The following is a 21008-nucleotide window of genomic DNA, read 5'->3' as shown; positions in this document are numbered from 1 at the left end:
TGTAGATGCTGAAGCTGTCCATAGGCTGCTGATTTTGATTGAGAAATTATAGACTACACTGGAAACTCCAAGTTGACCTTTGTGACAAAGATGGTAAACTCAGATGACGTTATGGTCTAATAAACTTTATTTTTTTAAACTTTATGTTTAAAACATAAACTTTATGTTAAAAACATAAACTTTATGTTTTTATTGATTTGAGAGAGAGAGGGAGGGAGGGAGGGAGGAGAGAGAGGGGAAGGGAGAGGAAGAGAGAAACAATTGTGCCTCCTGCATGCCCCCTACTTGGGACTGAGCCTGCAATCTGGGCATGTAGCCTGACCGGGAATTAAACCAGTGACCTTTTGGTGTATGAAATGACGCCCAACCAACCGAGCCACACAGACCAGAGCAAACTTTGTTTTTTAAAAATAAAAAAACATGAAGTTCAGGATATTAGTTCTCTCTATAAATTTTCAGATATTATCTTTTTACTTTAATTATACCATCAGCAGATAAGCAGGTAGGTAAAATCCCTCTTCACACTTACATCTTGCCTTTCCCACAGCTCAGGTGTTAGTATTAATATATCATTCACCATATCCTTTTAATAAAGTAGTTTATTAAACTACTATAACTTCATGACTTTTATTCTGAACTTCTAGTCTTAGCTAGAAACTCCCTTTCAAAATTCCTTTCTCATGAATTTCTACTTGTAACTTGTAAACACAGTGTGGTTCTCTGCTTTTTGAGCTAAGAGATCTGTATTGTTGAAATAAAATACACTCTTACACGGCTATGTTTTATTTATTGGTTTTATCCACTAAATCTTTATATTAAGAGCAAGGCTATAGTTAATCTGAGTTATTACCATACTTTGTGCATTGGTCCACTAATTCACCAACTATCAACTCACATCTGTGTCCCAGATTTAGGGAATCCTATATAATAAAAGGCCAGTGACCATAAGTGTAACGACTGGAATGACCACTCAACCAGTCGCCATGAGGTACATTGACCACCTCTCGGTCCCTCCTACCCCCGGCCTGCAGGCTCCGATCGCAGCATGGTGAACAGGAACCATGGCAAACCAAAGTTAGTGGCAGTTGGGCGGAACGGCCGACCTCTTGGTCCCTCCCCCGGGCCCGCAGGCTCCGGGGAACCGAAGCCATGCTGCAATCGGGGAACCACGGAAAACCGGGGGGTGGCTGCAAAGTGGGACTGGGGACTAGTGAGCGAGACCCTACCTGCACACGATTTTGTGCGCTGGGCCTCTAGTAAATAGATAAAGAAAGCATACTCTTTCCTCAAGGATATACAATGCTTGAGGGGGAAGATGAAGATGTAGACAAGACAAATAATTCCAGTGCAATGTGATGTGTTCTGACAGAAGTAAGAACAGAAGTTAAGCAGGATAGTAGGGGGAGCATAATTACAATTTCCCTAGGAAAATATTATAAAAGGCTTATATCAAGGTTCTATTTAAGCTGGTAAGGAGACTTGGCAGGAGAGGAAAAGTGGAATGACTTCTAAAATCTTAGGTATTATACCTAGCCTCTTTCCACCGATTTTCTCCTGTAAAGATAACTGGTAGTCTCAGAATTCAGTTAATCCAACTTAATCAATACAAATCTTTTAGTTCAGTGGTTCTCAACCTTCCTAATGCCACGACCCTTTAATACAGTTCCTCATGTTGTGGTGAGCCCCAACCATAAAATTATTTTCGTTGCTACTTCATAACTGTAATTTTGCTACTGTTATGAATCGTAATGTAAATATCTGATATGCAAGATGTATTTTCATTGTTACAAATTGAACATAATTAAACCATAGTGATTAATCACAAAACAATATGTAATTATATATGTGTTTTCCGATGGTCTTAGGCGACCCCTGTGAAAGGGTCGTTCGACCCCCAAAGGGGTCGCGACTCACAGGTTGAGAACCACTGTTTTAGCTAATACAAAAAATTATTAGTTATTATTAAGACATATATATCAAAATAAAATCTTGAATTTCAAAGAAACATATAAGAACAAATTTATTCTATTACTACCAATAGTATATGAACTCAATATTCAAGATCTGACATATCTATAATAAAAAAAGTAACATTTACAATATAGAAGGTGTATTAGTCAGCGTGGGCTTCCATAACAAAATACTACAGACTGGGTGGCTTACATAACAGGAATTCATTCTGATGCAATTCTGTAGACTAGAAGTCCAAGATCAAGGTGCCTGCAGGATTGGTGTCTGGTGAGAGCTTTCCCCTTGGGTTGCAGATGGCCACCTTCTCACTGTGGTCACATGGCTTTTTCTGGATGCTCACCCAAAAAGAGCGTGGGAGCTCAGTCTCTGGATCTTGCTTAAGGAACCCAATCCTATCAGACCAGGGGTCCACCCTCATGACCCCATATGGTTATAATTATCTACATTGAGGATTAGGGCTTCCACATAGGAATTTGGGGCTTACAAACATTCAGTCTGAAACAGTAGGTTAAGCAGTATGTTGCTAGATTCATTAATATATAAGAAAGTTGAGACAGCATCCATATGCTGAACAACAGGCAATCTTTCTTATAATGAACAGAAGTGTGTTTGGGTATACCTGTTAGTAAAGCTTAATTCAAAATAATGTCAGATTTTAAAAAAACTTAGACCACAGAATTATTCTCAAAATTCATTTTCCAATCATTGTTTTGTGATTCAGAATATCTGATTTATGACAGTAAAATAGAAAAACAAAAAATCACCTGGATCATATTATTGTGATACATCTCAGGCTTTTATACCCAGGCTTTAATGTGAAAGTTTAAATTTTATGTATGAACATTTTCTACAGAAAAAAACTACCAATATCTTTAAATTAGTTAATGGAAATTTTAAATGACCTTTAGCTTTTCTTACTGTAAAACAACTCTACATGTTTCAACAGTCCCTTTAGATATTATGAAATTACATGTTATATCTTCACACATGACAGTAGGATATAACTATATCCTCTAGTTGTAATTATAGGAAAAGTATAGACAACTGTAATGCTAAGCTTTATTGTTTTATAAATGAACCAGTAAAGTTCATTTTAGTGAAATGAGCACACGCTTTTCATAAATTAAAATAAATCTCACATGGTAAAGTACCCATTTTCAAAATTAATTTAATTACATGTTTAAAGTTTAATTACATTTAATTAAGCATTTAAGTTTAATATGAAATAAACGAATTATCAGTTAACTACTCTGAAATGAAATACTGCCTTGATAATTAAAATCTATAAATTTTCCTATTTTGTACGCAAAACTGCTAGTTCTCAAAAATAGTCCGAAAATTATATTTTAAAGACTACAGGAGACTACTCTCACAGCCGACCTAGGTGTTGTTTTTCAGGCACCCAGTAAACAGATGCAGTCTATGCAGAAAAGAGCAGAGGTTTGGGAGACCTGAATTTGGGTGCCAGCTCAGTCATTTACAGAGAGTCATGGGAAAGCTACTTAGTGTCTCTAACCTCAAATTTCCTATGAAATTTGGATATTACCTGGGGGTTGTTGAGAGAATTAGATATCCTATTATCAAATGCCTGGTACAATGCCTGACACGAAGCAGGTTTTTGACAAATGTTAATTCCTCCTCTTTAGTTGTTGAATGAATGAGTAAAACCCTTGTATTTTCTAGCTTAAAGTAAGTTTTATCATATGTATTTTTAAATTACAAAGTATCACCATATTATTTTTTATGTACTTACATCATACTTAGTGTACATTTTATACTTTTCATTTCCCTAAGCACTCTGTGAATGGAGGCAGTATAGCATTATTGCTAACAAAGATTTCTGAGTCAGAAAGAACTGACTTTAAGTCCGGATTCAACCATTTTCTATTTATGAAATCATGGAAAAGTTATTTTGACCTATTTCCTAAGCATGTATATACCAGTGTACCGGTTAAAATGCAGATTTTATAATCAAAGAAAACATGATAATTTCAAGAGAAACATCAAAAGTGCTTTATTCAAAGTAATGTCCATCGCTAGTTACACATTTCCCCCATCTTTCAGGTAATTTGTGGATACTGTCCCAATAGAACTTTTCTTGTTTTGAGGCAAACCATTCAGAGACCCAATTTTCCACTTCTTCATACATTTTGAAGTGCTGCGCAGAAAGTGCGTGTGCCATCGATCAGAACAAGTGGTAATCTGAAGGAGCAAGGTCTGGTGAATACGGCTGGTAGGTTAATACTGCCCAGGAAAGATCTTTTAACGTATCTTTAACTGGTTTTGAAGTGTGTGATGGTGCGTTATCACGAAGCAAAATTACTTTGCCGTGTCTTCTGGCCCGTTCTGGTTGTTTAGGATCAAAGTGTGGTTCAAATTGATTATTTGTTGTTGGTAGCGATCAGTATTAACAGTTAAACCTGGTTTTAGAAGCTCATAATACACCACACCTTCCTGATCCCACCAAACGATCATTGTCTTCTTTCTGAAGCGATTTGGCCTTGCTGTCGATGTTGATGGTTGACCTGGGACAAACCATGATTTTGTGCATTTGGGATTCTCAAAATAAATCCACTTTTCATTGTCAGTCACAATTCGATGCAAAAAAGACTTTCTTTCATGCCGTTGAAGCAACATTTTACTGATGACTTTTCGGTTTGCCATTTGTCTTTCGTTCAGTTGATGTGGCACCCATTTTCCTTCCTTTAAAATCTTTCCCATTGCTTATAAACGATCGGAAATTGTTTGCTGAGCAATGTTTCATTTTTCTGCAAGTTGTTTTTGAGTTTGACACGCATCTTCATCCAATAATGCTTGTAATTGTTGGTCTTCACACTTTTTCGGTTGACTTGGACGTTCTCTGTGTTTCACATCGAAATCATCACTTTTAAAGTGTTTAAACCAGCGTTCACAAGTATCTTGAGATGGAGCATGTTCACCATAAGCTTCCCGAAGTAGATGATAACTTTCAGCAGCACTTTTCTTCAAAGTAAAGTAATGAATTAAAACTTTCCACAAATGCTTTTTTTTGGCACGAAATTTGACATTTTTAAGCATAAAAATACCTATGATGTTAACACCTTCAGAAAATTTGACATATGAAGTTTTGAAGCTTGTTGTCAATACAACAAAATAGCATACATATAAAATCGCATATATCAACATATGTGTAACTCCATCTATTGAAAAAAATCTGCATTATTAACTGGTACAGCTGGTATTTTTATCTGGTTCAGTGAATGGCAAAAATTAGGCACCAGTAAAATCAATATAACCATTCAAACTTAATAAAAAAAATTAGTGATGCAGGTAGGACAAGTGGTATTCCCCCCACCTCAATTTTCATAGAAAGATATTTATTTTCACTGAGTCTAAGGAATTTGTCCAAGGTTAACAGTAGAACAAGATCCAGATTTTTAAAAAGTTCTCTATTAGCACTCTTTCCTTTGTAACACAAGAGGTAAAGTGAAGTAGACACAGAAGTTTTTTGAAGTAGTAAAGTAAAAAGGAAAAGAGATCTTTTGACTTAGGTTAATCCTGGCTCTAGCACTTCGTAGTTGAGCCTCAGATAAGTCTTTTCTGTGAATTCGGTATCTTGTTCTGGAAATGGACATATTTACTTTCACAGGTTAGATAACAAAGGTACAGCACACAGTACAGTGACTGACACAGAGCAGTCATTCATTAACAGCAGCTATTAACATTAAGCACCACTTTGGGTAAGTCTGTGGCCACAGACTAGATAGGGAACACCATAACGAAGTGAAGAACTTCTTTTTGAAACAGATTTAATAAAAATAAATATGATAATCTTCACTAAATTCTTACATAATATTTCTGGAAAGGAGACTATAATTTTTAAGTCATTTCAGTTCATAACTTCCTGTCTATTAAATCTCCATTTGATAACTCATCTCACTTTGAAAATAATGGTTTAACAGTATGACAACAGATTCCATTAATTACCCTTTCTTGATCCAACTGCAATAGGAATAAAATTAAATATTCTTATCCTTTATAAATTATTCATTGTCAAGTATTGTAATGTTCAGGGTTTTGTCTTAAAGTTAGTAGCATTATAACATAAGCATGTATTGGTTTAATATTTAAAACTCTTCACTGTAAAACTCAAATCCTAAGTTCTTTAAGTCATCTAAAATACATAAGAGTGTTTTATTTACAGCATTACTAGAAATAGAAAACCATAATAAATAAAATATTGGAAAACCAGTACTTATTTACTTTCTGAAAGAGCACTGTTTGCATTTAACACTGAAATAGCCTGATTTAGAACTATTTTACATTTTCTTGAAAGTAAAAACAGCAGGTATTATAAATTTGGTGGCCAGACTTTTTAAGTTGCAATTAAGAGTAAAAGCATGTCCAACAGTTACAAGACTGGGAAAAGAAGAAAACTGTACCAAATAATATGAAACATATGCACAATTAAGGTTACATATTATATAGAAACTAATGTTTATTATTAGGATATGTACTTTTGACATTCATTCTTTCAAAGAATGTGGCAAATATGCATTCTATTAACCTTTGAAATAAAAATTGGGTCATTAACTTACCAGGGTTCTTCATTAAGAGTTGAAGATATTTTTTCTGGAAGAAAAAATCCATGCCATTTTGAAGCCTCTATTAATTCTCGTGGTATTTTTTTTGATGCATCATAATAGTGACCAAATTTTGAAGATGATACTGGTCCAGCCTATTAAGAAAATTCATATTTATTGATAAAGTTTCAGAAATTACTATTTATTTTGTCTTACACTCAGCAAAATGCTGATATATTTATGCATTTTAATGTTAACAAGAAAAAGCTGGTATACATAGGCATTAAATTTCAAAGAAACAAATACAACAAACTTTATTTTTTAAAACTATATAGTTAGAAAGCAATCTTTCATCTCCCATGTTTCTTTACTCCTGGAGGTTCCCTAAGATTGACACAAATTTAAAACCTCCTTAGCTTTTTTATTCTTCATTATAATTTCCTAAATTAAAAAAATTTAATACACATAAGTCTCAATCATTTTTGTTTAAATTCCAGGTTTTAATGACAAATATGTAGTGGCTAAGAATTGATGAGAACGTAAGCCAAATTAATTCATGTTGAGGGGTCCAAAAGCTATTTAAGTACATTAAATTGAGCATCATTTTAAAAGTAAATTATCACAAGACAATGTGTATATATATTCAACTTTACTTACAAGTTTAATGTTAAGCATATAGTAAAAAATGTACTAGGGTGCTCCCGATGGGAAAAAAGCTCAGAAAGTATATATAAGCTAAAGTAAATCAGAAATCTGCCTTAATCATTAGTTAACTGACAATTCCTCTTTTGTGGCCTCTACTAACAATTTCTCCAAAAAATCATTTTCTTCTTAAGAAACTCTACTGATGTTGAATTTATTTACATAGGAGAGTAAATTCCTAGTATTATGAATTTATTCTTATATTGCTTTGAATGAACTCTGGGCTGATTTCTTTCACTCAGCACATTAGAAATATATACAACTCTATCCAAAGTTGAACTATTAACAGTTTCATATGGCAATAGTTTCTAATGAAATCTCTGATCTAAATTTACATAATTTCAACTGTCCTGAATGCTACAAAACAGACAAGTTTCAGAACATTCAACAAACTAGGTAGTTGAATAGCTATACACAGTAAGTTCTTAAATTATTTTACTAAGGAATTATCAACTTTGTAATTTAGATTAGAAATAGACATTTGCTTGACACTAGGTATTTGCATTTTTAAGACTTTAAGAATTTATATCCTTAACTAAATGCTTACAAACATTAAATTATACAGTAACAGAATAAAATTTTTTAAGGCTAATAGGAACATTATTCTCAGATTCAGAGTCTTTGGGTTTAGTGTTTATTTTCTAAATGAAATGATTGGTCATCCCTCCATAAGGTACTATTTATTTTCGTTAATGAAGGAGACCTATTAATTGGCCTTATCCAATTTTTCAATGTACTGAAGTATGGTTCCCAAGAAATTTATCATGGAAGTATCTACCATGAAAGTACTGATAAATTATGTGACGTTAAAATTTGTTTCTTAAAAACAGGGTTTAAAGTTTTAAAATGTAAAGTTATTAGTCTAAAGCAATTTAAACAAGGTCTGTTCTTTGGCCTATAATCTATTCTTTATCCGGATTATAGTTCAGAATGTTTTTACTGCAATCTCTGCTAGAGCTCATCTTTTTATTGTGTAAGTCCAAGCCCCCTTAATGTTTTAGAAAGGCCTTGACTAACTGAACTTTGATCTGATGTCTTCATTGATAAAAACACCAGGTTGCCCATTTCAGATGCAAATCCCTCTAAGGCCCAATAGAATTTAGTAAAGACAGCAAAAAAGAAGAAACAAGAAGTTTCCAGGATCCTCTTTGAGAATCCTGGGGCACACTGGTGTCCTTAATCCACACTGCTGCATGGATTAAGGTAGGTGATAACCTTTCCAGATTCAAAAGAATAAGCAGAGTGCCTACAAACTGGGTGGAGACTAGGATTTGGTAATAATAAAACACCATGCAATAAAAGCTTGGTCTATGTCAGAAGCCTCTGAAAAGGCCTCAATGTACCACATTCCCAGGCCTAGTAGGGAAGCTTGCAAAAGCCTACCTGAATCAAATAAGCATGAATAATCTATTTTAGCAGGCTGGCCATGGGGAGAGAGAAAGAAAGAGAGACTTTTCTCTTCTTTTAAGTTTGAGTTAATAAATTTATTAGTGGCCTGAAGGTTCCTGAAGTCCTGTGAACTCAGAGAAATATGCTAAATTGTCAAGAAGCAAAATATGCTTTTTAAGTTGCCGATCTCTATTAATGTTTCTAATTATAATATTAATGTGATAGAGATCTCAGATTTGGATTGAATCAAGGCAGAAAATTGATTTCATGCTGTGACAGTTTACATATAGAACATATATAATTCATTAAAATGTAAAAATAAATTTAGAAGCTTTTATTATAATTGTTACTATATTTTTAGAAATTAAGATTAGATATAAAACAAAAATATTCACAAGGAAGAGACTAAAATTTTTATTACTGATGAAAACTTTAATCCTTCAGTAAAAAATGAAAGTGAAATATAAATATACTCTTCAAGAAAAAAACAATTTTGTAAGTTTTTTCTACCCAAGAGACCTAGCATTAACATATAATCAAATTTTTGAAATGCTGTGAACTCTTTTGAGGCCTCGAATTATAAAACAAAGACTCAGAATATTTCCTCTAAAAAAGATAACTAAACGCGTTAAATCTAATATTAATAGTAATATCCATGAAAAACTCTCAACTCTACGCACACAAAGATACATTTAAAAAAATCAAACTATCATCAGTAACTAGTCGGTTTACTCAATTTAATAAGAACATCTTGCTTTAGTTTACATTATGAAAACTACTGCACATTCATAAACTACACATTAACTTATTAACTGTGGAAGAGAATAAATTGTAATGATTCAGTAAAAATTTACCGTGCTAAAGGAAAATAAACTCTGATGGGGGAGAGGGGAGGGCAGACAAGAGGAGCAATTTCCCACCTCCAGTATGTCAGAAACGAAACTTTCAGAGAAAGCTGCACCACAAATAAGCAATCTAAATAAGACATTTTCTTAAGAATGTTACCATTTCTTCTTTCTCAGCATGGCATAACAGAAAGCAAGAATCCAAATGGTTACTAAACCATTTTGAGCCTCCGTTCAAGCACCAGAATTAGAGCTAATAACTATTTCACTGGGCTGTTATGAGAATCTAATGCAATACTGGCAATGAATATTCTGTAAGTTATAAAGCATTATGTCAATATTATTATTGTGTCGTGATCCACTAGTGATCAGAAGACTCGTCACTATCTTTTGTAAATTACATTACATTATTGAAAAAAGTATATGTGTTGTCATCCACAACATGCATCTATCACAGGACTGCTGGGGCTTAATCACTAAGATGGAAAACCAAAGTGTAATGAAGATTGAACATAATAAACCTCTAATACACTGTCATAAATTGCTGGAGCCATTTGTAGGCATTTGCAGTAGAGTTCTACAGTACTGAAGAAATTAAGTCTCAGAATATGCTGTAGGCAAGCTATTCTTGGGGTGAGGAGAGAATAGGGCTTGATGATTGGACAGTAAAGAGGACATATGCATTTAGGAGACAAAATCAAAGGTCAAGGGAAGAGGTTTTTTTAATTTATTTTTTTAATTGTTGTGTTAATCCTCACCTGAGGATATTTTTTCCATTGATCATTAGGGAGAGAGTAGAAGGGAGGGAGGAGAGGTGGAAGAGAGACTGGTTGCCTCCCACACTGGACCCCTGCCGGTCAAGGATCTAGCCTGCAACCAAAGTACATGCCCTTGACCAGAATCTGGGACCCTTCAGTCCATAGGCTGATGCTCTATCCACTGAGCCAAACCAGCTAGGGTAGAAGCAGGACTTTTTAAAACTACACAACCCTCTACATGAAAGTGCTTGCTTAATGCTTTACTGAACTATTGTTATTTAGCTGTGCATATTCTTGTCCTTTTTAGTATTCCCTAAATGAGAATATGACTATACTCTTTTTTTAAAATATATTTTATTGATTTTTTTACAGAGAGCAATGGAGAGAGATAGAGAGTTAGAAACATCGATGAGAGAGAAACATCAATCAGCTGCCTCCTGCACACTCCCCACTTGGTATGTGCCCTCAACCAAGGTACATGCCCTTGACAGGAATTGAACCTGGGACCCTTGAGTCTGCAGGCCAATGCTCTATCCACTGAGCCAAACCGGTTAGGGCATGACTACACTCTTAATACTTCACAACAATTTATAGTAAAAAGCATATCTGATAATTGACACAGCTAGTTTTGGACTACTTATTTAATCTTTTACTCATAATAGTGTTAACTATATTTTGCCCAAGCAAAATCCAGAAAACCCTGGGTTTTGTTGTTATTGTTTTTAAACAGAAAATGTCACAGTAAGGTCTGGATTTATATAGTAGACTAGAGGCCCAGTGCATGAAATTTGTGCATGGGTAAGGTCCCTAGCGGCTGCCAGATGTAGGCCAGGGTCTCCCTTCCCCGGCTGCCTGCTGCCACCGGGGCATTCTTTCATTCCGTGCCACCCCCTGGTGGTCACCGCACGTCATAGCAAGCAATCGAACTCCTGGTCAGTCGAACTCCCGAGGGGACACTTTGCATATTAGGCTTTTATATATATAGATGATGATGAGTGATTACTAATTATCAGTCGTGGCAAATCACCACATACAAAATTTCTGTGACAAGCAAATATACATGCTAGTAACATTTCAAAGAAAAGCAAAGAAGCCAGAAGATGATTTCTATATTCTAAACTTGACAGAACTTAAGTTGTAAATATAAACTTAAGTTTCACCACTGACTATAAATTCAAAATAAGCTGTTGTTGTTTTATTTGTATTAATTAATGCAACTTAATGAAGTTTCCCCATTTAATTTATATAACTAATTCACTCATGTATTCAACCAATAACTATTGAGCACCCACTGTATGCCAGTAGGACAAAATAATCAAAGTTCCTTTTTCTCAATGAGCTCACATTCTGGTAGTGGAGACAGATGCTGTATTTATTATAAACTAGAGGCCTGGTGCATGAAATTCGTGCATGGGAGGTGGGGGGTGCTCAGCCAGGCTTGCACCCTCTCGTAATCTGCCTGCCTACCTTATTGCCCCTAACCACTCACCTGCCTGCCTGATTGCACCTAACCACTCTGCCTGCTTGCCTGGTCCCCCCTCACCACTCGCCTGCCTGCCTGATCGCCCCTAACCACTCTGCATGCCTGCCTGATTGCCCCTAAGCACTTGCCTGCTTGCCTGATTGCCCCTAACTGCCTCTGCCTCGGCCCCCACCGCTGCAGCTTCATTCAGAAGGACTTCCGGAATGACGTCGGAAGCTCGTTCCGCTGTCCGGTCTAATTAGCATATTATGCTTTTATTATTATAGATGCCCTGAAGAAACATTTGGCAGTGAAAGAAGACGAGAGAGAGAGAGAGAGAAAGAGAGAGAGAGAAAGAGAGAGAGCGCTTTTATTTTACATGGAATGACAAAGGAAGGCATTCCTGATCAAATGATATTTGGGGAGACTGGAAGAAAATGGGAGAAAAAGTCATCTAGTGAAGACCATTGCATGAAGGGCACATTTTAAAAATATACATGTATTTTATTGACTTCAGATAGGAAGGGAGAGATAGAAACATCAATGATGAGAGGGAATCACTGATTGACTACCTCCTGCACATCAGACCGAGCCCGTAACCCAGGCATGTGCCCTTGACTGGAATCAAACCTGGGACCAAACCAGTCCGCAGGCTGACTTTGGGTGGTGAACACAAATATACTGATGATGAATTACAGAAATGTATACCTGAAACCAATATGATTTTATTAACCAATGTCACCCCAGTAAATTCAATAAAAATTAAAAAAAATATAGTAAATGCCTTTGCTAGTTCACTTACTCTGGCTTGCAGCCCTAGAATAAAAGATTCCATATGGAGACTATGGAAAAAATGAAATAATCTATTTTGGCTTAAAAAGAAACCCAATTTGCTATAATTTTATTATTAAGAAATATGTCATCTTGATCAAATATGCTATAAATGAAATATCTAGTTATTTAAATAAACTAATATACATTGTATTGCACTTTAACAGTTGTACGACAAGAGATCCCATAAAATGAAAACAAATTCATTTGCAAATTTTAGAAATGCATAGTTTGTATGCTGACTTGCCTCCATCTTAGGTAACAGCTGATAACGCCAAGCTATTTTCATCTTACTGTTAAATTCTGATGTTTCATCATTATGTACATCTTCACGAAGTTCTTTTTTACAATTATCATCAAGTAATGGTGCAGGAAGTCCCTAAGAAAACAGAATAACACATTATTGAGTATGTGTGGCAAAAAAAAATTGACAATTTTCTTAAATAATATTAGCAATATTAGAATTTTCTAATGTATTAAAACTTGATGTCTTAAAATTGGTTCAAGCATAAAGTCATAACAAATATAAATCTAAAACAGAGAAAAGGGATAAATATAATATAAAATGTGCAGTTTAAATTTTTAGTAATGAACTGGAATTTAAAGAAAATATTCCAATTTTTATACTAACCAAAATCAACTGCTGTTGCAACAAAAGGCTGTGGTCATATTTTAAACTTATACACTTAAAGCAAAGTCTCAAATTAGCACTTATGTATTACATGTAATTATTGTTATATTTGCCATAAGGTAAAAATAAAGCTTGTGCACAATCTGTTTACTGGTTTGTAATTCTAGAATCCAAAAACTCATTCACCGAAATAATGGGTGAAAAAATAAGAATAAAGACATTTATTTTGCCCATTTCAAATATTAGTTTTGCACCTGCAAGCTTATGCTTCTTCTTTAAAAAATAAAAGGAGAGTTTAAAAATCTGTGCTTAAATGAAGAGACGATGGATTCCAATTTTACCTGGTTTTTGGGTAGCTGACCTACTGAGTGACTACAGAAAACATAATGAAAACAATTTTTTTAAGAAACACACACACACACAACAACAACAACAACAATTTTTTTGGTGAGCGAAAAGGTACTATAGAAATAATGCAAAGAAAAAAGAACATAAGTTTCTTGGAGAAAGAAAGCCCATGCAATAATTGTATCTTTTCTTAGCCAGAATCGTAAAGATACTGTTAGGCTGGCTTAGTAAACATGATCTTGTGCTAATGGTCTAAATTTCAACCTTTACTTTTCAAGGTCAGATGTATTTATACTTAGAATCAAGTCAACTAATCAGCTGGACAATGCATTAAGCATCATATATGGTAGTCAATTCCTAAAAGACCTCCAATTAGATTCACATTTTAATTTATGACAGCATTAGAAACTAGTTATATTATGTAAGCTCTGAATCCCTTGTTCCTAGAGTAGTATTAGTATTTTACAAAATATAAAGTAACTTCGTTTTCTGATGGAAGTAAATATTTCTAAGATGTACAGTACAATATGGCATAGTGGTTATGAATTTGAACTCTGCAACAAGATTGTTTGGGCCCAAATCTTGACTTTACTATTTGCACTAGTAGCTTTGTGTCAATGGTTATGCTGAACACCTACTGGACTTCTCTATGTCTCCATTTATTATCTGAAGAATAGGAAAAAAAGTATTTACTTCAATGCATTGTTGTAAGGAAAAAATGAATTAAAAATGTAAAATACAGAGAATGGTGCATGCCACATATTAAGCACTCAAGTAATGTTCGATTATATAAATTCAGTCAAATAACTGTCTTAACCAATACTCAGGACCACACATTTTGACTGTCAATACCAGTTACTAATATAAATATTTGGGTTAACAATTTTTTTCATCCCAGGGACACAATAATAACTACGACAAAAGAATAAAGTAAAAAAAGCCAACCTCTCCCACAATAATCATTAATGACATTCACAGCATATACTTATGTGTATACATACATACATATGTTAGACAAATACTTCCATAAAAGCAGTATATGATAAAATGCTATCAATAATTTTGTACTTTAATTTATAAAACAAAAATGAAGTAAAAGTGAAAGAATTGTTGAACTGATCAATGATTCTTTGCTTCAAGCGACATTAACATATTCTCCAGTAAGTTTAGAAATGAGATTATGAAGCCTATTAAGATGTAGGAGTCACTAGGTTCCTTTTTCTTTTTTTAATCTTTATTGTTGAAAGTATTACATATATCCTCCTTTTTGCCCCATTGACTCCCTCCAGCCAGCCCCCACCCCAGGCTTTCACTACCCTATTGTCTGTGCCCATGTGTTATGCATATATGTATACAAGTTCTTTGGCTGATCACCTTCCACCCACGCACCCTCCCTGGCCTTCTCTCCGAGATTCCGTGCTCTGTTCTGTGCTTCCATGTCTCTGGATCCACTCCATTCATCAGTTTATTTTGTTAATTAGCTTCCACATAGGAGTGAGATTATGTGATATAAAAACATATAAAAAAGAAAACGATAACCTATTAACCAACTAACCAGAAATAATAACTCTGAACATATTTGAGTATTTCCCTCCAGTCTTTTACATATATTTTTTAAAATGTATATTAACTATTTGCCTATTAGAACATATAGTATTTGAATTCTATAATTATGATATTGTGAGCATTTCCACCTTTTTGTTGAAGTAAGATTTTCAATGGCTGCATATTATATTAAATAGCTTAAATAACATTCAATTGATCATTTCCTACTGTTGAACCTTTAGGTTGTCTGCAGTCCAAGAATAATACAATAAACATTGTTTATAATATATCCTTTGCATCTCAAATTATTTTCTCTGAGATACATAAACATTTAGAAAATAATAGAGAAAAATATGAAACAATCCAGTTTCTACTACTTGGCTTTAACAAACCGCAACAACTGGGATACCTGAAAAGCAAACCAGTAATTGCAGCAAGCAAGGAGTAACACTCTTGTGTGTAAACAGGAAAATTTATTGAAAGTCTTTAAAAGAAACAATAAGACCCCGGGACCCTCCATTTCCCCACAGAGCCAGGATACTCCTCCTCCCCGACTGTGCAAGAGAAATGGAGAGGTCAAGTCGGACAAACTCTGGAAGCAGGAGCACGACAGAGGGCAGGGGTGAGACATCATATGTAAGACAAGGGACACTAAAATCCTCAGGCAGAAGGGCAAGGCAGCTTCCCCTTACCATACACACAGACTCAGCTGACTCCCACTGCTAAACTCTCAGAAGGCCAGAAGCTCTCCTTAAGCAGGGCAGGCAGGAGATTGGGAGATTAGAAGATTCCTCCCTGGGGAAACTGACAAAATTAAGAGAAAATACCTTTAGAGAGACCCCACTAGCTAATCCCAACCCCTAGAACTGTGAGAAAACAAATCTGTGTTTAAGTGACCCAGTCTATGGTATTTTGCTATGGCAGCCCAAGATGACCAAGAGGGATTCTAGTACTAAAAAAATGGCTACTGCTGTAACAAATACCTAAAAATATGAAAGTGGTTTTGGAATTGGATAATTCCAAAGGCTGGAAGAGTTTTGATATGCAAGCTAGAAGTTAGAGAAGTTAAGGGCAATTCTGGTGAAGTCTCAGATGGAAATGAGGAACATATTATTGAAAACGGGAGGAAAAGGAGGAATATATTATTGAAAACATTATGAAGTGACAAAGAACTTGGCTGACTTGTGTTCTAGTGTTTTGTAGAAAGTACTGCTTGGAGGTGATGAAAATGGATTTTAGCTGAGGAGATTTCTAAGCCAAGTTTTGAAGGAACAGCATGGTTCCTCCTAAGTGCTTTGGGTAAAATGCAAAAAGAGAGAAATGAATTAACAAAGAAATTTCAGCAAAAAGGAAAAAGAACTTTAATTGGAAAAATCTTAGCTTATCCATATTGCAAAAAATGAAAAAGCTTGTTCTGAAGGAACAGTAAGGTTATGGCTGAACAACCATTTGATAAAGAGATCATGGGTGTGATACGTGGGTTAAAGCAGCCATCTCAGCAGAATCCAGGAATAGAGATGGAATTACACCGGTACAGACACTGACAGTTTAAACTAAAGGGAACACACAAGGCAGAATGGAATTAAGGAGAAGCCTGTTGAACTTCTTGGATTTTTAAGGACCCCAAATGTGATCAGAGGTCCTCGGAGCTGCCACTCCCATGACAAGTTAGCAAAAGAAAAAAGATAGAAGACTTAAAAATACCCGATTTCATAAAAAGGCCAAGAGACATATGAAAACATGCTCAAAGTCACTAATCATCCAAGAGGTGCAAATCAAAACAACAATGAGATACTGTACGACACCTGTCAGAATGGCTATCATCAACAAATCAACAAACGACAAGTGCTGGCAAGGATGTGGAGAAAAGGGAACCCTTGTGGAAATGCACGCTGGTGCAGCCACTGTGGAAAACAGTATGGAGTTTCCTCAAAAAATTCAAAATGGAACTCCCATTTGACCCAGTAATCCCACTTCTAGGAATATATCCCAAGAAACTAGAAACACATATCAGAAAGGATATATGCACCCCTATGTTCATAGCAGCACAATTTACAATAGCTAAGATTTGGAAACAGCCTAAGTGTCCATCAGCAGATGAGTGGATTAAAAAACTGTGGTACATCTGCACAATGGAATACTACGCTGCTGTAAAAAAGAAGGAACTTTTACCATTTACAACAGCACGGATGGACACGGAGAACATTATACTAAGCAAAATAAGCCAGTCAGAGAAAGATAAATACCACATGATCTCACTCATTTGTGGAATACAATCAACAACATACACTGATGAACAAAAATAGATCCAGAGACAGAGAAGCATTGAACAGACTGTCAAACCTCAGAGGGAAGGCAGAGAAGGGTGTGTGTATGTTGTGGGGGAAGAGATTAACCAAAGGACTTGTATGCATGCATACTAGTATAAGCATTACCAATGGACACAGACAATATGGGGTGAAGGCATGTGCTGGGGTGAAGGCATGTGCTGGGGGTGGGAGTGGCCGGGGAGAGGTCAATGGGAGGAAAAGAAGACATATGTAATACTTTAAACAATACAGAATTAAAATAATAATATAAACATAATGGAAAAATAAAACCATGTATTGTGAGCCAACTGCATTCCAGGCACTGTTACCCTGCCACTTAGTTGTATGTTCACTTTACTTTCACTAAATCACAGAAAACTAGAGGTATTTTTATTTGAAAAAAAAAATTTAATGTGAGCCACAAATGTGAGCCACATGTTTAATTTCTAAAAGCTACATTTAAAATGTAAAAAAACAGGAGAAATTAATTTTAATGTGTTTACATTTTCTTTAGACTGATTAACAAAAATATATTAACATATAATCACAATTAAAATTATTGAAGTATTTTATAATTTTATACTAAAAAAATACCTGGTTTCAAGACATTATAAAAGTAGAAAAATAAAGTTCATGAAAGATAAACATGATTTAATGGAACAGAACAGTTGAGAAAGACACCCACATATTCAGTTAATAGATTTTCTACATTGGTGCCAAGGCAATTCAATAGGGAAAGAATAACAACAAATTTTCAGAAAACGACAAAGTAGGAAATCTTAGTGGCTTTGGGGTACTGAAGGGGTCAGCAAATTATAGCCTGTAAGTCAAAGTCAGCCAGCTACCTGTTTTTGTAAATCAAGTTTTATTGGACCACAGTCATGCCCATTTGTTTAGGAATTGTCTATGGCTGTTTTAGTGATACAAGAACTGAGTAGTTGTAATAAAGACCATATGGCCTGCGAAGCCAAAAATATTTACTGTCTAGCCCTTTATAACACACTGTATTGTTGTCATATTCTTGTTTTCTAAAAGAAAGTATATCAGATTTTTGGTTATTTCCTGCAATGTGGTGCTTAGAGTTTCCATATATTGGGTAGCAAGGATCAGGAATTAAAAAAAATAAAAAGCAGGCTTCATAAATTCTATATAGAAAGTAGGCTTGGAAATATAAAATTTCTCTACCTCTTTTAATTAATTGAATCAGGTTAGAAAAGTAACATAATAAAGAAACTGACCCTACTTTCAGACAAAAAGAACTATTTATTCTACTTAAAATAACCCCATATGAAATAAAATTATTACAAACTTCCAATGCTAAAATATACCCCAGTATTTAAGTATATTTATTTTTTCATCAGAAACATTTATCCTTATCCATTAGATGCTGCAAATATATTTGTTCCCTTTCAATTCAAGCCATTCTTTGCCTACTGCTATATTAGTTTGTGATCTTTGTTTTGGCAGATGCACAAGCAAAATCTGATTCCAACAGTTTGACCCTTCTCACTTTTTATGTTCTCTAGGGCATAATAAAACCCAAGATACAATCCCTCAGCAGTTAATGAAGCCTAACCTCCCACCTCTTAATTACCAATGCATTACACCAACTATAGGCATCATACTCCTCTCTAAGCTATTTTACAATTCAGCAGAAGTACTACTGAGCTATTATGTAGCAACATAATCCATGCAGCATGAGAAATCCTTCTTAAAATCTTTTGATCCTTGCAGGTTTTGGTAACTGTATAATTAATACTACTTAAGCATTATCCATGAATCAACAAGTGTATTATATTGTGTAAGTATATTACCTTGTTGATTTTGAGTGGGTTTTTTTTGTTTGTTTGTTTTTGGGGGAGGGGAGATATTTATTTTCTGAAAGATAAACAAATCCAAAGATATTATTATCAAAATGTGAATACAAAGTACACCAAATATCCAACCTGAGTATCCATATATTAAAAGTATGTCTGCCCTTCACATTATCTCTAGTTAAATATTTAAAAATATATGATCTCACTTATATGTGGAATCTAATGCATAAAACAAACTGACAAACAAAATAGATCCAGAGACAAGGAAGCATGCAACAGACTGAGGATCCTCAAGGGAAGGGGAGTGGGGGGAGGACAGAGATCAACCAAAAAACTTACATGTATACATGTGTAACCCATTGACACAGAAAGGCCTGGGGAGGAGACAGGAGTGGGGGGAAGGGAGTCAATGGGGAGAAAAAAGGGGACATTTGTAATACTTTCAATAAAAAAAGATATATTTAATTTTAAAAAAAGTATATGGGAGAAAGGCGACTTCAATTGTTAAAACATTGGGAAATGTAGATGACATGGAAATCCAGAGTATAGGTCATACTACATAAAGACATTTTTTTAAAATATATATATTTTTATTGATTTTTTACAGAGAGGAATGGAGAGGGATAGAGAGTTAGAAACATCGATGAGAGAGAAACATTGATCAGCTGCCTCCTGCACACTCCCTACTGGGTATGTGCCCACAACCAAGGTACATGCCCATGATCGGAATCGAACCTGGGACCCTTCAGTCCGCAGGCCGACGCTCTAGCCACTGAGCCAAACCAATGGCCATAAAGACATTTTTTAAAGTCATACATTTTGAGTAGACTAAATTATCCACAAATTCACTGGTATTAGCAGGTTTAGTTGGTGAGATCATGTGCAATGATCTTCTTTAGTAAATGTTTACTGTATAAGGGTGTAGAGTAACCGGTTTTTAACAAAATATGATATATGAAAATCTATATTAAATAAACAGGTTATGCAATAATTTGAGTTATAGACGGATTCTTATCTTGGCATAGGATTCTTACAAAATTCCTTTAAGTACTAATTGACCTTATTGACTATAAACTAATTTATAAAAGCCTGATATAACTAAAACATTTCTAAATATAATTATATTAGGATAGTGACAATAATCTTATAATTATTTATTAAATTCAGGTAATAAAATTTTTACATTGTTGGAAAAGATATATTCTAAAGTTTCAGGAATATCTACTGTCAAAGAAATCTCAATTAGGAATCAAATTCGGCATTTATCTTCATTTAAGAGATCCTGATCAGTTAAACCCTGGCTCAGGAACACACAAGCGACTGGTTTTGTCTGATGTCATATTCTTTTATTTTTCCAGAATAAATCCAGCTTATGGAAAATGTCACAAACAAAAATCCTTAGGGTATTGTGGGGTACTAAATGAAATTGGATATCCCTTTATTTTTATTAAATTTCAAAATGACAGCCTGTAGTACATTAGGTGTCAATAGAACAAAACTGATTCTTTCTGCTCATTGAGTCCTGAATAAAGACATAAAATTGATTTTCTTTAATTCTATAGCACTCTGTATATTGTAATCTGCTTTAAGAATATAAAGGTAAGAAGTTTCACTTCATAGTCTCAGCTCTACTTTCTACTTCCAATTCATCTTCAGTTTAATACTCTCTACCTTGTTTCTGAAATCTAGCACTGTCTTTTAGCTACACACGCACATAAATAACACAACTGAAGTAAGAATATTTTATAAAAATGTAGCACATTTCAAATGCTTCTGAGTTCATTACTATTCCAGAATATTAAAAGATGGATATGGTGAGCTAAGGCCACTTTCTGCAA

At 34.7% G+C, this 21008-nt stretch overlaps 1 protein-coding gene across 2 annotated transcripts in view; it reads right to left on the bottom strand.

The window, feature by feature from the left end:
* The window catches only part of ELP4 (elongator acetyltransferase complex subunit 4), a 165249-nt gene that overhangs the window by 127327 nt on the left and 16914 nt on the right, over positions 1–21008 (bottom strand). For both annotated transcript variants that reach the window (XM_006091609.3, XM_023756380.1), the window contains exons 4-5: positions 12768–12899; positions 6549–6688 (exon numbers count right to left, since the gene is read on the bottom strand). In XM_006091609.3, coding sequence (XP_006091671.1) covers positions 6549–6688; positions 12768–12899 — 272 coding nt within the window. The remainder of the gene's footprint in view (positions 1–6548; positions 6689–12767; positions 12900–21008) is intronic.

Source organism: Myotis lucifugus, unplaced genomic scaffold, assembly GCF_000147115.1.
Source record: "Myotis lucifugus unplaced genomic scaffold, Myoluc2.0 scaffold_92, whole genome shotgun sequence".
In the NCBI taxonomy this organism is placed as follows: Eukaryota; Metazoa; Chordata; class Mammalia; order Chiroptera; family Vespertilionidae; genus Myotis; species Myotis lucifugus.
The sequence above is the reverse complement of the archived record's forward strand: the minus strand, read 5'-3'. Positions and strand labels throughout refer to the sequence as shown.